Consider the following 17,230-nt stretch of genomic DNA (forward strand, 5'->3'; position numbering starts at 1 on the left):
TTGAATATAGAAACTACAGTGCCACCTGCTGGCATTCTGAGGGAAATGCAAGTGATGCTTAGGAGAAGCTCTTATGTAACAAATAGATCAAAAATGCAAATCCAAGGATAAATATTTGAAATGCATAGTAATTTGAAGAAAGTAGGTAAAAATAATGAAGTTATAAGTCAGCGTTTTAGAGAGGGAAATATCGACTCATTTTGTGATAACTATGTAATAGAACATAAATTTTCTGTAATGTGAATTTTGGAAAAATGGGTTGAAAAATTAGAAATCAACGTTTGAATTTTTCAGACAACTTTATATGCACTATATCCAGGTAGGGAGACTTGAGTATATTTTGGAAAGACAACCAAGCTAACAGTGCCTCAGTACAGCTCCTTGCTGGCCTCTAACCAGTCAGGGAGCCTTGTGCCTCTGGAGACTAGGCTTTCCTGCAAAACTGGGGTTGAATTAAACAGTGGGTAAAATTCCTTATAACTCAATAAAGCATATTATTCTAAATCAGCAAAGGACTGGAAAAAACTACTATTTCTTTAGACCATTTTCCCATGGAAACATTTCTTTCAGGAAAAGTGAAAGACATATACATATTTTTAGTTTATTACATAGTTCACTAGTTTATCAAGAGCTAGGGATAGTTGAAATGTTTGGTACTAAGCCATTAGGTCAAGACTTTCCTAGTCCTAAGAGCGAGTCTAAAACTCGATGTGCCACTTCCTTTGCTGTCAGAGGTCATCTACAGAAAGCCTGCTGATGGTGCTGGTTGGTCATAGCTGGTTGCCATAAGGTAGACTGAGCTACAAATGCAACAGAATAAAATTTTTAAAAAAAGTTTAAGAATTCAAACCTTCGGCATCAATATTACCTTCCTGCCTTAATCCCCACTCACCTAGCCAGGGCTTCACTCTGTTGTCTGCGGGCGTTTGCCTCGCTTCTCCTTTTGTGACCCTGAGCACTTGGCTCGCGTGTGTGGCCGCTGCTTCTCCTCCACTTCCTCGTCCTTCCTGTTCTTACTTCCACCACCCCGTGCCCCTCCCCTCCTTCCCCGTCGTCCATCAGCTGTTGCTTCTCCTTCTTTGCCCGTATTTATTCCCGTTTGTCATCCTCCCCCCTTTGTGAGCTCCACTTCTTCATGATTGTCCATGTACCTTACTCACAGTAGCATCAACACTGAGTCATTGTACCGAAAGAATGAAACTTTGAGGTGGTTGTTTCATGGAAGCCTTTCAGGTAAATATTTGTTTAGGTATTTCCATTTACTGTGTGGATCAAAAGGAAGAGAGTGTATTTTGGAAGCTAAATCTGGCAAAATGTGTTGAAAGGTAGGTTTTCCTTTTGTCTTTTTGTGTTGGCGGCATGGTAGTATGGGCGAGAAACTCGGCTACAGGTCTAGCTCTTCAGTAGTCGAGTCCTTTCCCCTGTTTTCTGTTCTTTGTTCTTAACTCTGTCCCCTCATGGACAGTAGGAGTCAATCCACCTTTTGTGCTAGTCAGAAACACTTTTCTCGCAGACTTGGGCTCTGAAGGTGCTTCCATTCTCAAATGTCGGTCAGCAGCCAGCATCGATGCAGTTATTCCAAAGAGAGATGACTTATCACAGGTGGCTCTGCATGAGAGGAAGACCCCAGCCCCTGTCTGGTCAACTTAAGTTCTGTAGGTTCTTTTTTGGTCACTATATTGGGCAAAAAGTTCACTCAGGTTCTTCTGTAAGATATTATGGAATAACTCGAGTAAACTTTTGGGCCAACACAGTACTTCTCTTCCTGATTGTTTCCGTGGAACTCTGCCCTTCTCACACTAAAGAGTATTTCACCGGATGCCGCCTCCGCGCTCTGCCCTGGGTGGATATAGGTGCAGTGGAGATTCAGGCGTACATCCTCTGAGCTCCCCTGCTTGTGTTCTGATGCAGATTCCTTCTTCCTGGCTTTCCTGCTCAGCAAACTCAGGGACACTGTGCTTACCTCTCACTCTGGACCCACCTGGTGGAAGATGCTGTTCCACCTTGGCTCTTCCCCTTTTGAAAAAAAACAATGTGAACTTTCTTTGGTTCTTCTGCCTTCTTTCTTTAAGTTGGCATCTGTCTATGTATTTTCTGGAGAAAGGTTTAATCACCTGGTCTGGGACCGAGTTCACATTTCAGGTTCACACACTGGCAGCCTGGGGAGGGGAGGGTATGGGCCAAATCAGATGCCCAGACATGTATTAATGAACTTGGACACATTTTTAAAAACATTGAGTTATTTGCCATCACTTAAAAAGGTGAAGCTCTTGTGAAAAAAAAAAAAAAAAGTGTATACTTCTGGCTTCACTTTGCACCTGGAGGATCTAGTGAGACATGTAGCCCACTTGCCAGATGGCAGCAAGCGACCAGAGGAGCTGCATCCTGGCTGCTCCCTACCTGGGGCTTCCGGTCTCCTGTGGCTTGTCCTTGGACCTCTGCACCTCCTGACCTCTCCTCCAGATGACCACCTTACTCATATACTGGGACTATCTTCTCATTATGACCCATCTGCTGGGTCTGTGTTCTCATTGGTCTTCTCTTTCCCATTTATATGAAAGACTTTTTTAAAAAAAGCATTTATGTATTTATTTATTTGACCTGTGAGGTCTTAGTTGTGGCACGTGGGGATCGTTGTTGTGGCTCCGTAGTTGTGGGGCACGGCTGTGGGCCTAGTTGCTCCGTCACGTGTGGGGTCTTAGTTCCCTGACCAGGGATTGAACCCACGTCCCCTCCCTTGCAATTGGATTCGTAACCACTGGACCACCAAGGACGTCCCTGAAGGACCTCTTAATGGAAATAACTTAGCATGTAGATAATGATTCACAGAAATGACAGATACTTCAATGATCACCCAGTCAAGTCCATTCCCTTCATTTAATATAGGTCGTACCCTGGAGTGAATCTTTAATTAGTGTTGACAAGTGGCACATTAGCATGTTTCTAGAAAGGTGGCAGATGGCTGGGAAAGGCTGTTGGTTAATATTCTGTAGAAATTTGCCGGGCTCCGTTAAGCTGATTGATGCTGGGTCTCACTAGTTAGGAGGGTCTTCAGGTCTCACATGAAGGTAAGGTTCCTTGATAATCACACTTGTTTTTCTTTTGTAGGAATCCTCTCCATAAGTCAAACTCGGAAGACAGCTCTGTAGGTCAGTACCACTTTTCTTGGTTTAACCATTGCTAATGAATTATTTCCTTTTGATGCTTTATAGACCATATAAATATGTGAACACCCAAAACCTACAAAGAACCCTTCCATCCAGAAATAAACGTTGTTAAGATTTTGACAGCTTTCCCCTTATTTTCTGTGTTTATGTGGGTTTTAAAAAGCATAATTTGGATCATATTCTACAACTGAATATATCCTGAGCATGTCTCTATATGATTGAGTCCTTTTCACAGTAAAATTCTAGAGTCTGCATAGTAATCTGTCATGTTGGATATGCCATAATTCAGACAGCCAGTCTCTTCTTTGCTGGGCTTGTAAGTTGTTTGCAGTTTTTTCTCTATCACAGAGAAGTGCTGCTACCCCTGAAAATCCTTGAGCCTACCCATGATCATGTCTTTAGGGTGTGTGCTCAGTTGTTCAGTCGTGTCGCTCTCATTGCGACCCCATGGCCTGTAGCCCGCCAGGCTCCTCTGTCCATGGAATTTCCCAGGCAAGAACACTGGAGTGGGTTGCCATTTCCTTCTCCAGTCTTTAGGGTAAATCCTTCAATTTGGAGCTTTTGAACGAAAGATTATGCACAATTTAGATGTTCTGTAGTTTATTTCCTTGGTTATAAAATCGACTTTTCTAATTTTGTCACATTTTATTCTGTTTTGCTCCAAGAAAGTCTGGCAAAGTAGTCATAATTAGGAGCGTAAGTGCTGAAGTCAGTCTTTGATTTGAATCAAAGTCAGTCTAGGATTTGAGTCAGTCTAGGATTTGAGTCAGTCTAGGATTTGAATCGTGACTCTACCAGCTGCCTAGTTATGACCTCGGGCAAGTCGCTTGTCTCTCTAAGCCTTGGTTTTCTCATCCACCAAATGGAAATAGGAATACATCATATGTTCAGCGTTAGTGAGCATTAAGTGAGATATGCCATTAGATACAAAGTGGATATGGTCAATGCTGGAGATTGTTAGGTCTTGCCATTTTTTTTTTAAAGCTGCACACCCATTTCAAAAATATTAAAATGGGAGGAGAGGAGAGTATAGCTTACAAGAAAGTGAAAGTGAAAATCACTCAGCTGTGTCCGACTCTTTACGAGCCCATGGACTATACAGTCCATGGAATTCTCCAGACCAGAATACTGGAGTGGGTAGCTGTTCCCTTCTCTGGGGGATCTTCCCAACCCAGGGATCGAACCCAAGTCTTCCGCACTGCAGGCGAATTCTTTACCAGCTGAGCCACCAGGGAAGCATAGCTTACAAGAGAAAAATCCTATTCTGAGATTGCCTGAGAGAGAGGTATTACTAATCCCATTTCTGCTGCCACCTTTCATGGCTGATACTTGCTGTCTTGTTTAGCCCAAAGGCAGCAGGCGCCTTCCAGATGCTGAGAGCAGAGGCAGCCTCAGGCCCTGGGCTCTGGTTTCCCTCCAGTGGTCCTGGGGGTTGTCAGAGCGTAGTGAGGGCGTCCTGCTTTGACAAATGATGCCCTTAGCATGGGAGCCCTAGGCATGGGGTTTCCATGGGTCTGTTTCATGCTGCACTGCCTGGCACCACCAGTCTATACCATGGAAGCCAATAGCACGTCACTCCACAGGGCCCTGTTTCCAGTGGCCATGGAGCAACCGGACCCCAAACGGGTGATGAAGCCGCAGCTTCGGGTGTGCCCTGTCCCTGAGAACAGATAGGGCTGCCGCCGCCTCATTTGATTTTTAAAGAATAAAGGGCCACCCTGTTCTTTCCTTTTCCTCACTTGACCCCTCTCCTCTTGCTTTTTAAAAAGTATTACATGTTCCTGAGGATCACAGGCCGACCAGATAGGAAAAATGTCTAGCCATGACAGTGAATTTGTGTTTCACATCAAAGTCACCCAGAACCATCTGGGAAAGATGGAGGTGTAGGGGGGCGTGTCTAGTTGGGAGATGTCACAGCAGGGTGGCAGTTTGCTTTTCTCATCACGGTGCCCTGGGTGAGCTGTAGGTAGGTCACCAGGTAACCTGAGTATCAGAGAGGTGGGACTCACACCCCGCCCATGTCATAGCTAGACCCACACCAAAGGGAGAAGGGTGGGTCAGCCCCACAGACCTGTGAAACCAGCCTGACTCACCAGTGTGCCCAGCATACATCAACCATTCTGTTCTCTTCACAAAGCTGGGATAACAGAAAAAAATCAAGGGTAGATCAACAACAGAAATAACAACAAAACAAAGTTAACTTTTTAAAGCATCCTATTTGTGGTTCAGTTGAAATCATTGTGGCTGAGACCAAGGGGGGAAACTATACCACAAGACAAGGCAGAATTAGACACAGTAGTTAAACAGACATCAAAGCGAGTATAAGTATGCATGTTTTGCCTGCTTTTTTTTTGATGTTTCTTTATTTCTCGTCTTAACTCCATTGTACCATTTCTTGCTCTTAGGAAATTTGCATTTCTTTTAAACAACTTTATAGGCATTTCTAAGTCTTTTCACAAAACTGAAAGAGAAAAACTGTCTTTTTTTTGTGAAATCAAAGTATTCTGACAAGCTTTGAATTGTAAGGAAGAGGTTACTTTGGTTATTAATGAATTTATTGCTTGTGCCGTTTTTTTTTTTTAAAGGAAAGGGAGATTGGAAGAAGAAAAATAAGTATTTCTGGCAGAACTTCCGAAAGAATCAGAAAGGAATAATGAGACAGACTTCAAAAGGTACTGTAACACAGCTGGCGGACAGTAGGTCCTTTCAGCTCTAAAATGTTAAGACGTTTGGGCTGCTAATCTAAACGGATGCTGTAAGTTAGAATAAGTCATTGCATGTGCCCATAAACTGTTCAGCTTTTCTGACATTCCTATCATTACTTTAAGACTTCATCCCAGTGGGTTTTCTTTTTTTCTTTTCTTTTTTTTTTTAAATCAAAGAAAACAAAATGGAAAGAGTTCACAGCCCTTTCTTTCCATAGATCTGACAGCAGAGACCAAATCTTTCCTTTTCTCAATCACATCAACCTCAGGGAGATCTTTCCTGGCCAAGATCGGCCCTAAAAGGGTCTAGAAAGTCTTGGCGTTTGTTAGTTTTGGACCCTCCCCCCTGCCCTGCCACTTGGGGCCTTTGCAGTCTTCTGAACTCTGGTGCTTTTCTGTGGCAGGGACAGTTACGGGGCTGTTGCCCCTGGAAACTCTGTCTAATGGGCTGACATCATGGGAATTTGCCCAGGCTGCTTTGTGAAGGGAGTCCTGCCCTCCTCTTGGCCATGTCTTTTGTTGTTGTTTATATAGTAAGTAAATATGTCATCCCTTTGAGGCCCAGTTATATAATTTATGTTTCTCCAGCATTCAGACAGGGAGGGGAAACAAAGCTACTTCCAGATTCCAGTCTGGCTGGATAAGGTTATCATTAGATGAACATTTTTAGTTGCTCACCACTGGCATGACTTCTTTTCTTTCACGAAATCTCAGTGTCCTACCCTGTGCAGAATACACAGTTATTCATACACACGGAAACGAGAAACACGGGCAGCCTGTATGCCAGGGGCACACCTGGTTCCTTGGCAGTCGTCAGTGGGCTTATTTAAGTTGTCTTGCTCTAAGGGAGTTATACTTAAACATTCACAGTTTCTCCTTTTTGGGGACACACCCAGCATCACTTGAGATTCAAAGTAAACCCCAGATTCTAACAAAATCTTATTTAGAAAGGAAGAAAAGGAGAGAGACGGCGGGAGGAAGCCAACAGTTCATCGGCTCACGTGGATTTCTTTTTAAACCCAAGCAACTCCCTCCACCACCGGAGGCGTTGCAGATAGTAAAATGAATCACCACCAAGGCTCTCTCTCCCCTTACCTGGCACACACCATCACTCTTCTCGCACAAGGGACTGAGTGGCGAAGGGAACTTGAGCGGTGTTTCTGGACTGATTGATTACAAAATGGAAATGAGATAAGGAAACACAGGGGAACATAAATTCCAAGGTAGGTTCTGACCGCGATGCATTCCCACAAGTCTGCAGCCAGACTCGTTTAGTCCGTAGTGCAGCATCCTGACGACACCGATGGTGGTGATGTGTGTGTGTGGGAAAGACGTGGTGGAGGAGAAAGGTGAGGGGTAAGAACTCCAGCTACATGTGACACACGTCTGCGCCTGACATAACCTCCCCACGCGCTGATCAGAGGCACCTACGCCAACGTGGCTCTCGTATTGAGAGCAGATGGCTATGTTTGCTTTTCAGGAAAACTCTGCCAAAGGATGCTAATCGAGGAGTTCTCTTTCCCTCTGCAGTTCTGGCTGCCTTCAATTCCAGACTGGAAGTTGAGTTCCCCTCACAGGGTGGAAACATATTTATGACAGAGGCACTTGCAGATATCCACATAGATAGTACCTTTCTTCTAATGAACTGAAAATACTTCACGCCTGTGATTATATTCACTTGTGCATGTCCCCTGAGGAACACCAGTCAAACTGTTTTATAAAAATCTAGGCTTTTACCTACTCCTGTATTCTTGCCTGGAGAGTTCCATGGAAAGAAGAGCTTGGCGGGCTGCAGTCCACAAGGGACGCAAGGAGCTGGACACGACTGAGTGACTAACACACTTCACAGGCTTTTACCAGGCTGTGAGCTTTGCTCTGCGGCAGACACTGTGACCTTCAAGTTCTCTGTCTTGAAAGAGGATTCTCTTTCCATCTTCCATAGAAACATTTTCTTCTTGTTAATGTTTGAACTGGAAGGACACAGACAACCCTTGTCTGAAGAAGCCCAGGAGTGCTTGTCTCCTCTAACTGGATCTTTAAATTGGGTCTCTGCCTGACTGGTCACTCCAAACTCCCTGTTCGTCTTCTTCCAAAACTCCTCCACTATACCCTCTGTCACAAAAACTCTGATCATTTTGAAGGATTTGTTTCCATGGTAACATCCATATGTTCCTGGAGCTGTTTTCCAATGAGACGGGCTCACTGGCTTCCCCAAATGCAGCCCATTCCTGCTCCTGTGGCTCCATCAAGAACAGGGTCCTGAATCACATCCTTTAGTCCTAGATGACACACAATCAAGACTGGCATCCTGTTTTATCTTTCTGTTATCTTTCTCATTCTTATTGTTTTTCTTCTTTGATCTCTAGGAGAAGATGTGGGTTACGTTGCAAGCGAGATAACAATGAGTGATGAGGAACGGATTCAGTTGATGATGATGGTCAAGGAAAAGATGATCACCATCGAAGAAGCGCTTGCTCGGGTAAGAGTGTGGATGTCTGGTTTACATTTGTGAGCACCTGACCTCCTTACATTGAAAAATGTTGAGGATGGCTATAGACTAAATGTTTTTGTCCTCCCCCCATCCCCCCAAATTTATATATTAAATCCTAATTTGGAGATGAGACCTTTGGAAGGTGATTAGCTCTTCAGAGTGGAGCCCTTATGAATGGGATTAGTGAGCTTATAAAAGAGGCCACAGGGAGCTCCTTTACCCCTTCCCCTGTGTGAGGACACATGCTGTCTGTGAACCAGGAAGTCAGGCATCATCAGACACTAAATCTGCCACCTCCTTGATCTTGGACTTCCCAGCCTCCAGCACTATGAGAAATTTCTGTTGTTTATAAGCCACCCGGTCTATGGTGATTGGTTATAGCAGCTCAAAGAGACTAGGACAGGGGCATCAAAGGGTAGATGGATAGACTGATAATGCTAGATTACTCAGTAAACACCAAGGAAAAGGTCAACGGAACCATTATAAACGCTAGTTCTAAAAGAAGCCTTCCACAAATTAAGCTTTGAATAAAAAGACAAGCTATATCTCTAAACCTTAAACTTGTGCTTGCTTTCATTTCTAAGTAGATATTAATTACAGTTTATTGTGTGTGTGTGTGTGTGTGTGTGTGTGTGTGTGTGTGTGTTTTGCTCTGAGTTAAATTAGGCATTAAAAGAAGCCTTTAGGACGCTGGAGTAGCATTTATGATAGCAAGATAGCAGTTCCTAAGAGATTTCCCACTTTGTTGCCCAACTAACTGACTGATTAATTCTTGACTTTGACTTTGAATACTTGGTTCACATGGTAGACAAGTCATAAATTAGGCAGATTTAGAATTTCAGGTCACTAAGGAATCATTGAGTGAGGTATGACTTTACCATGAAACAGAATCTTGAAGGCATGAAACCTTGAAATAGTGACAAACATACTGAGAGATGGTTTAATCACTTAAGTCGTGTCCGACTCTTGCGACCCCACGGACTGTAGCCCTCCAGGCTCCTCTGTTCATGGGATTTTCCAGGCAAGAATACTGGAGTGAGTTGCCATTTCCCTCTCCAGGAAATCTTCCTGACAGGGATCGAACCTGGGTTGCGTGCATTGGCAGGCGGATTTTTTACTGCTGAGCCATCAGGAAAACCCAGCTAAATTTATAGAATACCCGACTATACACATCAGTAATTTAAAAAAACATTTAATATGTTGCTAAGACAATCCTCGGGGGAAAAAATGCCTGAGGGCAGTGGGAGGTGGGACCTGTCCTAGGAGACCTGAGGTCTAAGGTCACCACCAGATGCCCGCCTGCCGGCTTCTCTCGCTCTATTGAAGAGGAGCAGGGGTGATCTCAACCGCCAGCATCCCTGGTGGGCTGAAGCTGTGCTGGGGCAGTGATGAAGAAGGTGACAAGTGACAACATCCTGTCCATGCTGCTGATCACTTTCACCTGCCCTTCACCCTCAGTCTGGTCTCCCACTGCCCCACCCACCTTTAGCCACCCAACCTAGCTGGGGCAATACATCCACCGTACATCTTCTCTACAGTGCCATTCCTTGAGCGTGTCATGCTGCTGCTGCTGCTGCTAAGTCACTTCAGTCGTGTCCGATTCTGTGCAACCCCATAGACAGCAGCCCACCAGGCTCCCCCGTCCCTGGGATTCTCCAGGCAAGAACACTGGAGTGGGTTGCCATTTCCTTCTCCAATGCATTAAAGTGGAAAGGGAAGGTGAAGTTGCTCAGTTGTGTCCAACTCTTAGCGACCCCATGGACTGCAGCCTACCAGGCTCCTCCGTCCATGGGATTTTCCAGGGAAGAGTACTGGAGTGGGTTGCCAACTTGGAAAAAGTCCAGTTGAATTCCTAGAAAATGCATGTGAGAAACACAGACCTATATTACCATATTTTACCATGGTGGGCAAGTTGTGTCCTTACAGTCTGGGGAGTGATACTGTTACATGCCTTGTGTAGTCATAAAATGGAAGCTCTGAATGCAGAAGCTGTCTGCTCATCCTGACAGCATCGTGTTTGGCAAGAGAGTTGCATAGCATGCATCAAACTCAGTTTTCTTGGAGCAGAAGAAAATGTTAAAAGCATCAACTGAGTTAACACAGTTAAAAGTTAACACTGTCAACTTGAGGGGCACGTTTCTATAATTGAAAAGGAAACAAAAGAATACTTTCAAAGTTGGGGAGGAAAAAAAATTAGATGCCCTTTCTGAGCTGATACCTTTATCAGCTAGCCATTGTTTGCATGGAGTCAAACCAGGAGTCAACTCCATGAAAAGGTGGCACAGCTGTGTAGACGTGGATGGAGTTTTAGTCCTGGAGCCTGGCTGTTGCCAGGCTGGCTGCCTTTGCCTATAGAATAGAGCCCACCAAGACACCAAGAATGTTTTCTATAAGGCAATCCAGAAACAGATTAAAGAAAAAATTGATAACATTTTCCAAGCTTTATTAGATTTTGCACACAAAGGTGGGTGTCCTTTGACAGATGATGAAATAGCAGGGGACTTTGTTGGCCGGCTCTTGGCAAAGCAAGATACATTCTTGGCTTCTGGCATCTGGATGGGCTTCCTTTTAGCCAGAGACAAAACAAGAAAAACCAAGGATCTGCCTCCTTTAGCTTATGATCAGCTCAAGGATCTAAGTTTATTTGATCACTGTATAAAAGAAACATCAAGAGTTAGACCTCCGATAATGACCATGATAAGAATGGACTTTCCTGACATCAGACATGTGTCTCTTCCACTGTCAGTCAGAGACTAAAAGACCCATAGGTATTTAATGCTTTTCTGTTACTAAAGAATTATTATAATCTGTTTCAGAGAGTTGTCTAATTCTGTTTCATAAGACATTCTGCAAGAGGTTAAAATATTTGCATTTTTTAATTTTTATGTGTTTTCACATTCAGCGTAGCTAAGGAGGAACTTGGAAAATAATGTTAATAATTAGCTCCTCCGATTCATTTTTTGTATTTGAATTTTCTAAAGTTATGCCCCTTAAAAGTTTATATAAACTAGCTAGTAAATATCCGTGGTATTCAGGGCACTGACTTGCACAGCCCTTGGGGCATGTGGAACACAGTTCAGAGTTCCTTAAACACTAGTGTACTTTGAGATATATTTCAAAGATTCAGATTAGTTTTATCATAAGTCTGCATGCTGCTATTTAGACACAATTAAATGCACAGTATAATTAATGTACTGTGATCATTTTACCACTCTTTAGATAATATTGCACAGCCTTGTTACAGTTTGAGGAATTCAGTTTGAGCCTGTGTTTGCAAGATGGTGATGTGGTCCCTGTGAGAAATTTCTAGCATTGGTCTTGACTTACTAAGAAGGTGTAATTTTTCTTTGATTTGTTAGGAGGTATCTAATAACGTGTGTCCCGGTTTGTTGCTTGATGTAGTTTGTTATTGTTGTGCAATATTATTTTTGTAATGTTAATGAATTTAAGTAATTAATTGGAAAGTTAGGGGCAAAAACTGACCCCTAGGTAGAAAGTCTAGACGTTAGTTTTGACAGGACAGCCCAGCAGCAGGAGAGAAGGTTTTCTCTCTTCTGGGCTGGGTGTATCATGCGGTGTTCCTGTATCGGGGCAACTTTTAAAGTGAAAGTGAAAGTGTAAGTCACTTAGTCGTGTCCCCACTTGTGACCCCATGGACAGTGGTCTCCCAGGCTCCTCTGTCCATGGAATTCTCCAGGTAAGATTACTGGACTGGGTTGTCATGCCCTCCTCCACGGGATCTTCCCCACCCAGGGGTTGAACCCATGTCTCTTATTCTACTGCATTGGCAGGAGACTTTACCACTAGCACCATATCGGGGAAAATTTTTCCCATGTTCAAATGAATACAATTTGGCCCACGGTGCTTTGTTTATATGGATTTGATCTGATTGATGAGTATTTACCCTCTGTGAAGAGTATGTCCATGATTCACCTTCCCAAAAACCCAGTTGTCAATACAAAGATAAAAATGAAAAAGGTTGCAAGGAACTAATATGTGAAACACCACTGTAAGTTGCAAAAGCATTTAAAAAGAATGAAGTTTACGAATTAACTCGGTGTAAGCAGTGTGTGATTTAAAAAGACAGCAGCTTAACTTAATGATTTTTATTTTTTTGTTAACTGAATAGTTCCTTCAAACTGTTGACCCTGGATAGTTCTCCTGAGAAGGGTGTATGCCTGAGTCCGTATCTATGGTAACTGGGAAATTGGGTAACAGTTTTTTTTTCTTTTTTTTTAAAAGGGAGTCTGGGCATCTGATATACCAGAGCATGCAATTATGAGCTGAGAACCCACATATATTATTGAATCATTTCCTTGTAGCAGCTCTTGCACATCAATCATAGGAATGTGGGCAGCTAAAGGCTCATGAAGAGAGGCCATAGGAGAGCAACAAAGTGATTGAGGGTTTTTTTAAAAATAGGTCTCGTGGGCTGAAATTGGAAAGGATTTATCTCAGAAAAGAAGCAGAAAAGAACTTATTCACTGTCTTCAAGTATATGAAGGATTATTAAACAGTCCATCTTTAGGATGTACTGAACAGGGTTTTGTTTTCATCTCTACTGAGGAGAGAATAAAAGGAAATGAATGAAGCTGGAGGAGACTTGGATTAAATATAAATGTTCTTTATAATAAGCACTCAGAATTGGGAACATTTTAGAATTGCTCACCATGAAAGTCTTTACAATAGGATAAGCATTAACCTATTAAAGATGGCCATCCCTCTAAGAATCATGTCCAAGACTTCAAGTATGAGAAAACTACAAGACTTGGGGAAAATGGGATGTGAAGGTAGTCGTTCCTCCTGAGATAGACAGATGGACAGACACCAACACACATGCTCACACACACACTTTAAAATGCCATTATTTAAAAACTCCCAGAATTAAAGTAAAGCTCCATAACTTTGCTTTAAAATACACATGTTTCTCAAATGAACATCATCAAGTGTCTTTGTGAGCAGAGTGGATTATAAAAGAGTAACTATGTAAATAATAACCAGCCTTTTTTCATTGTAAAATATTAAAGATCTTGGTTTTTTTGTTTGTTTTTTTTTAAGTTAGTAAGTTAAAAATCAAGGCAAATTTAGATAGAGCACAAATCTGAATGTTTATCAGAAGCACGTGGGAAATTCCCCTGTGGTCCAGTGGTTATGACTCTACCCACTCACTGCCAAGAGCCTGGGTTCAACCCCTGATTGGGGAACTAAGATCCCACAAGCCATACAACCAACAAATGATTTTTTTTTTTTTAAAGAAGAAGCACATGTACTCTTAGGCTCCAAGATAAATGATGGAAATGGACAGATAGCAAAAGAAAAATGTTGTCTGTTTATGATTAACTGGGGAGGACTTCGTTTTGTTTTCCTAAAGATGAACTGCTTATTTAGTGCCTCAGGGAACTTGGGGCTAATGTTGAGTAAAGTGTGGCAGGGACCCTGAAAAGCAGACGATAACCTCCCTTTTCAGAGGGCAGCTGTTTTGCTCATACAGGAAGAATAATGCACTTCTGGAAAGGAAGAGCATGCTAGTATGTCACTTAAGTGTATTATAGAGATTAGAGCATATCAATCCCCCTAATACACTACAAAGATTAAAATAATATTAAGTGCCTGAATAGCAGAAGTTCAGATGTCCAGAACTGATGTGAACTTTGAGCTCTCTGAAACCACACGGGTGATAATCACGTGTGTATGTTAGTCACTGAGTTGTGTCCGACTCTTTGCGGCCCCATGGACTGTAGTCCGCCAAGTGCCTCTGTCCACAGAGTTCTCCAGGCAAGAATACTGGAATGGCTAGCCATTCCATTCTCCAGGAGATCTTCCCAACCCAGGGATCAAACCCACGTCTCCAGCATTGGCAGACGGATTCTTTCCCATCTGAGTCACCAGGGAAGCCCGATAATACCATCATAATAAGTATATTATTATTGCAAAGGGTGCAGTGTGTTAAGCTTGCTGTGTTATCTTACTTTTTCTAATAATAGTCCTGTGAGACAGTTTATTGTCATCACGTTTTCCATGTGAAGGAACTGAAGCACAGGGAGGTTAAGCTATTTGGGAACCCTTACTTGTTAATATTGTCTGCCTTACCCAGTCCATTTCCTGTCACAAGTGTGCACAGAGAAAAATTTCAAAGTAGAAATAAGGCTTTGGAAGTTTGCTTTTTTTCTAGTAGAATGGCTTTGCTACATCCACATAGCTCCAGTGGTAAAGGATGGTCCTGGTACCATCTCCTGGGCTATTAGGTCATATTGTTTCTGTTCTTTGATGTCTTGATTCATGGACTGTGATTTGATCAATATCTTAAATTTGTACCTAAAAACCACTTTATAACAGAATTTTAATGCAGCGACAACTTAATTGTATCATGCAGATAGCTAAATTTCTACCTGTTTTTAGGAAAACACCTAGAACTTCTCACATTGCCATTCAGAAAGCTTGTTCATCTACTTCTGCTAGGTTGCTGCTGCTGCTGCTAAGTCGCTTCAGTCGTGTCCGACTCTGTGCGACCCCATAGACGGCAGCCCACCAGGCTCCACCGGCCCTGGGATTCTCCAGGCAAGAACACTGGAGTGGGTTGCCATTTCCTTCTCCAATACACGAAAGTGAAAAGTGAAAGTGAAGCCGCTCAGTCGTGCCTGACTCTGCTAGATTACCTTGGTTAATTTTCTGTAATACCTCATTTGTCAAACTTTAAATGTCTCTAAACATATTGTTCTCTCATCCAGAGGACCCCAAATAAATCCTGTAACATTTGTTAGATGATAACATTGAACTGAACTCGAGGCAGTCAGGACAAGCAAGCAATTTTTAAAAATCACTCTCCGGCTTCCACCTGTTTTACTAAAATATCCCAGGTCTACACCTTGTGTGTTCTACAAGGAGAGGTAATCCAGAGGCCAGACTACAGACAAGTTCTGTTATCAGACTTCCAGTTAAACTGAGAAAGATGAGTCTTGATGTTGGAGGGTGTTGGAGAAGGAAAATCAAGGTTCTTTTTGGAATACAGAATACAAGGAGTCTGTTGTGTCTCTTGGTTTGATTTAGATGAAAACCTTCAAGACAGGGCTTGTATCTTCTTTCTGTTTGGGGACTTTTGGCTTTGGCTGGCACTTGGTCACCAACAGCAGAGTGAAGATGGTGCCCAAAGTATTCTTCTGCTGCTTGGTAGACAGTCTGGGCCATTATTTCCGTTTCAGTCTTCTGTTTTCTCTTGTTGCAGCTCAAGGAGTATGAGGCCCAGCACCGGCAGTCTACTGCCTTGGATCCTGCCGACTGGCCGGACGGTTCTTACCCAACATTTGAGGGCTCATCAAACTGCAATGTAAGTTTACTGTCTCATTGAGCATCTTAACCGCTTCTACTAAAATGGGACAGCCTCCACCATTTCAGCCTTTGGGCTTCTTTTTGCGATTACCACCTCCCACCTGGATCTGAAAAGAGGCGTCTCTTCTGAGGTGTTATTCTTTTCTTTACCTGATAATCTGCAGTTGGAATAGTACTGTTCATGCTGGTTGGTTCATGCTGCTTTATTATGGTCAAGTACAACTTAAAATTTACCATTATAAGCATTTTAAGTGTTCAATTCAGTAGCACTAGGTACATACACTTTGCTGTACAACCATCTCCTCAACCCACTTCCTGAACTTTTTCATTATCTGACACAGATATTCCATAACTCTTAAACAGTAACTCTCCATTCTCACCCCACCTTCTCCAAACTCCTGGCAGCCACATTTTACTTCCCATCTCTATGAATATGACTAGTCTAGGTACTTACAAAGTGCCTATAGAAGTGAACTCATACAATGGTTGTCCTCCTGTGTCTGGTTTATTTCACTTAGCCCCATGTTTTCTAGACTCATCCCTATTACAACTATACTAGAACTTCATTCCTTTCTATGGATGAACAATATTCCCACTGCACATGGATACCACTTTTGTCTAATTTCTCTGTTTAACTTTCTGAGGCGATGCTGTTCCGTTTTCCACAGCAGCTACACCATTTCACGCTCTTGACAGCTACATGGAGGTTCTAATTTCTCTGCTTCCTCACCAACACTTTTGATTCCCCCCCAGCCATTCCGAATGGGTATAGAATGATATCTCATTGTGGTTTAGATTTGATTTCTCTAGGGTCTAAGATTTGGTTTCTCTAATGTTTAAGCATCCTTTTTTATGTGCTTGACCATTTTAATATATTCTTTATAGAAGTGTTTATCAAGTTATTTGCCCATTCTTCAATTGTGTTTTTGTTCTGTTGGTTGTTGAGTTGTAAGAGTTCTTTATATATTCTGAATATTAATCCCTTATATGGTACATAACTTGTAAATATTCTTTCCCATTCTATGAGTTGCCTTTTCACTCTTTTTCTTGGCCATACCTCGTGGCATGTGGGATCTTAGTTCCCTGACCAGGGATATAACTCGTGCAGACTACCAGGAAAGTCCCACCTTTTTACTCTCTTGATAATGTCCTTGGAGGTATTAAAGTTTTAAATTTTGAAATCTAATTTGCATTTGCTTTTGGTATCATATCCAAGAAATCATTGCCAAATAATTGTGGTAAAGATTTTCTTTTAAGAGTTTACAGTTTTAGCTCTTAAGTTTAGGTCTATGACCCATTTTAGGTTACTGTTGGTATATGATAGAACATATGCATCCAACTTCACTGTTTTGTGGTAGATTCCTTGTTTTCCCAGAACCATTTGTTGAAAAGACTGTCCTTTCTTCATTGAATGGTTTTAGTACCCTTTTTGAAAATTAATTGACTGTATATGTAAGGGTTTATTTCTGGGCTCTCGTATTTTATTCATTGGTTCGTATGTCTGTCCTTTTTGATTAATGTTGCTTTGTAGAAAGGTTTGA

The 17,230-nt window shown here is 42.4% G+C and overlaps 1 protein-coding gene and 1 pseudogene across 2 annotated transcripts in view; both read left to right on the forward strand.

Annotated features, from left to right (window-relative positions):
- Positions 1-17,230, forward strand: part of SASH1 (SAM and SH3 domain containing 1) — a 190,015-nt gene that overhangs the window by 111,776 nt on the left and 61,009 nt on the right. For both annotated transcript variants that reach the window (XM_070796327.1, XM_070796328.1), the window contains 4 exons: positions 3,109-3,149; positions 5,753-5,839; positions 8,239-8,351; positions 15,586-15,687. In XM_070796327.1, coding sequence (XP_070652428.1) covers positions 3,109-3,149; positions 5,753-5,839; positions 8,239-8,351; positions 15,586-15,687 — 343 coding nt within the window. The remainder of the gene's footprint in view (positions 1-3,108; positions 3,150-5,752; positions 5,840-8,238; positions 8,352-15,585; positions 15,688-17,230) is intronic.
- Positions 10,120-15,579, forward strand: LOC139184947 (lanosterol 14-alpha demethylase pseudogene; annotated as a pseudogene).

This window comes from Bos indicus, chromosome 9 (genome assembly GCF_029378745.1).
Source record: "Bos indicus isolate NIAB-ARS_2022 breed Sahiwal x Tharparkar chromosome 9, NIAB-ARS_B.indTharparkar_mat_pri_1.0, whole genome shotgun sequence".
Taxonomy (NCBI): domain Eukaryota; kingdom Metazoa; phylum Chordata; class Mammalia; order Artiodactyla; family Bovidae; genus Bos; species Bos indicus.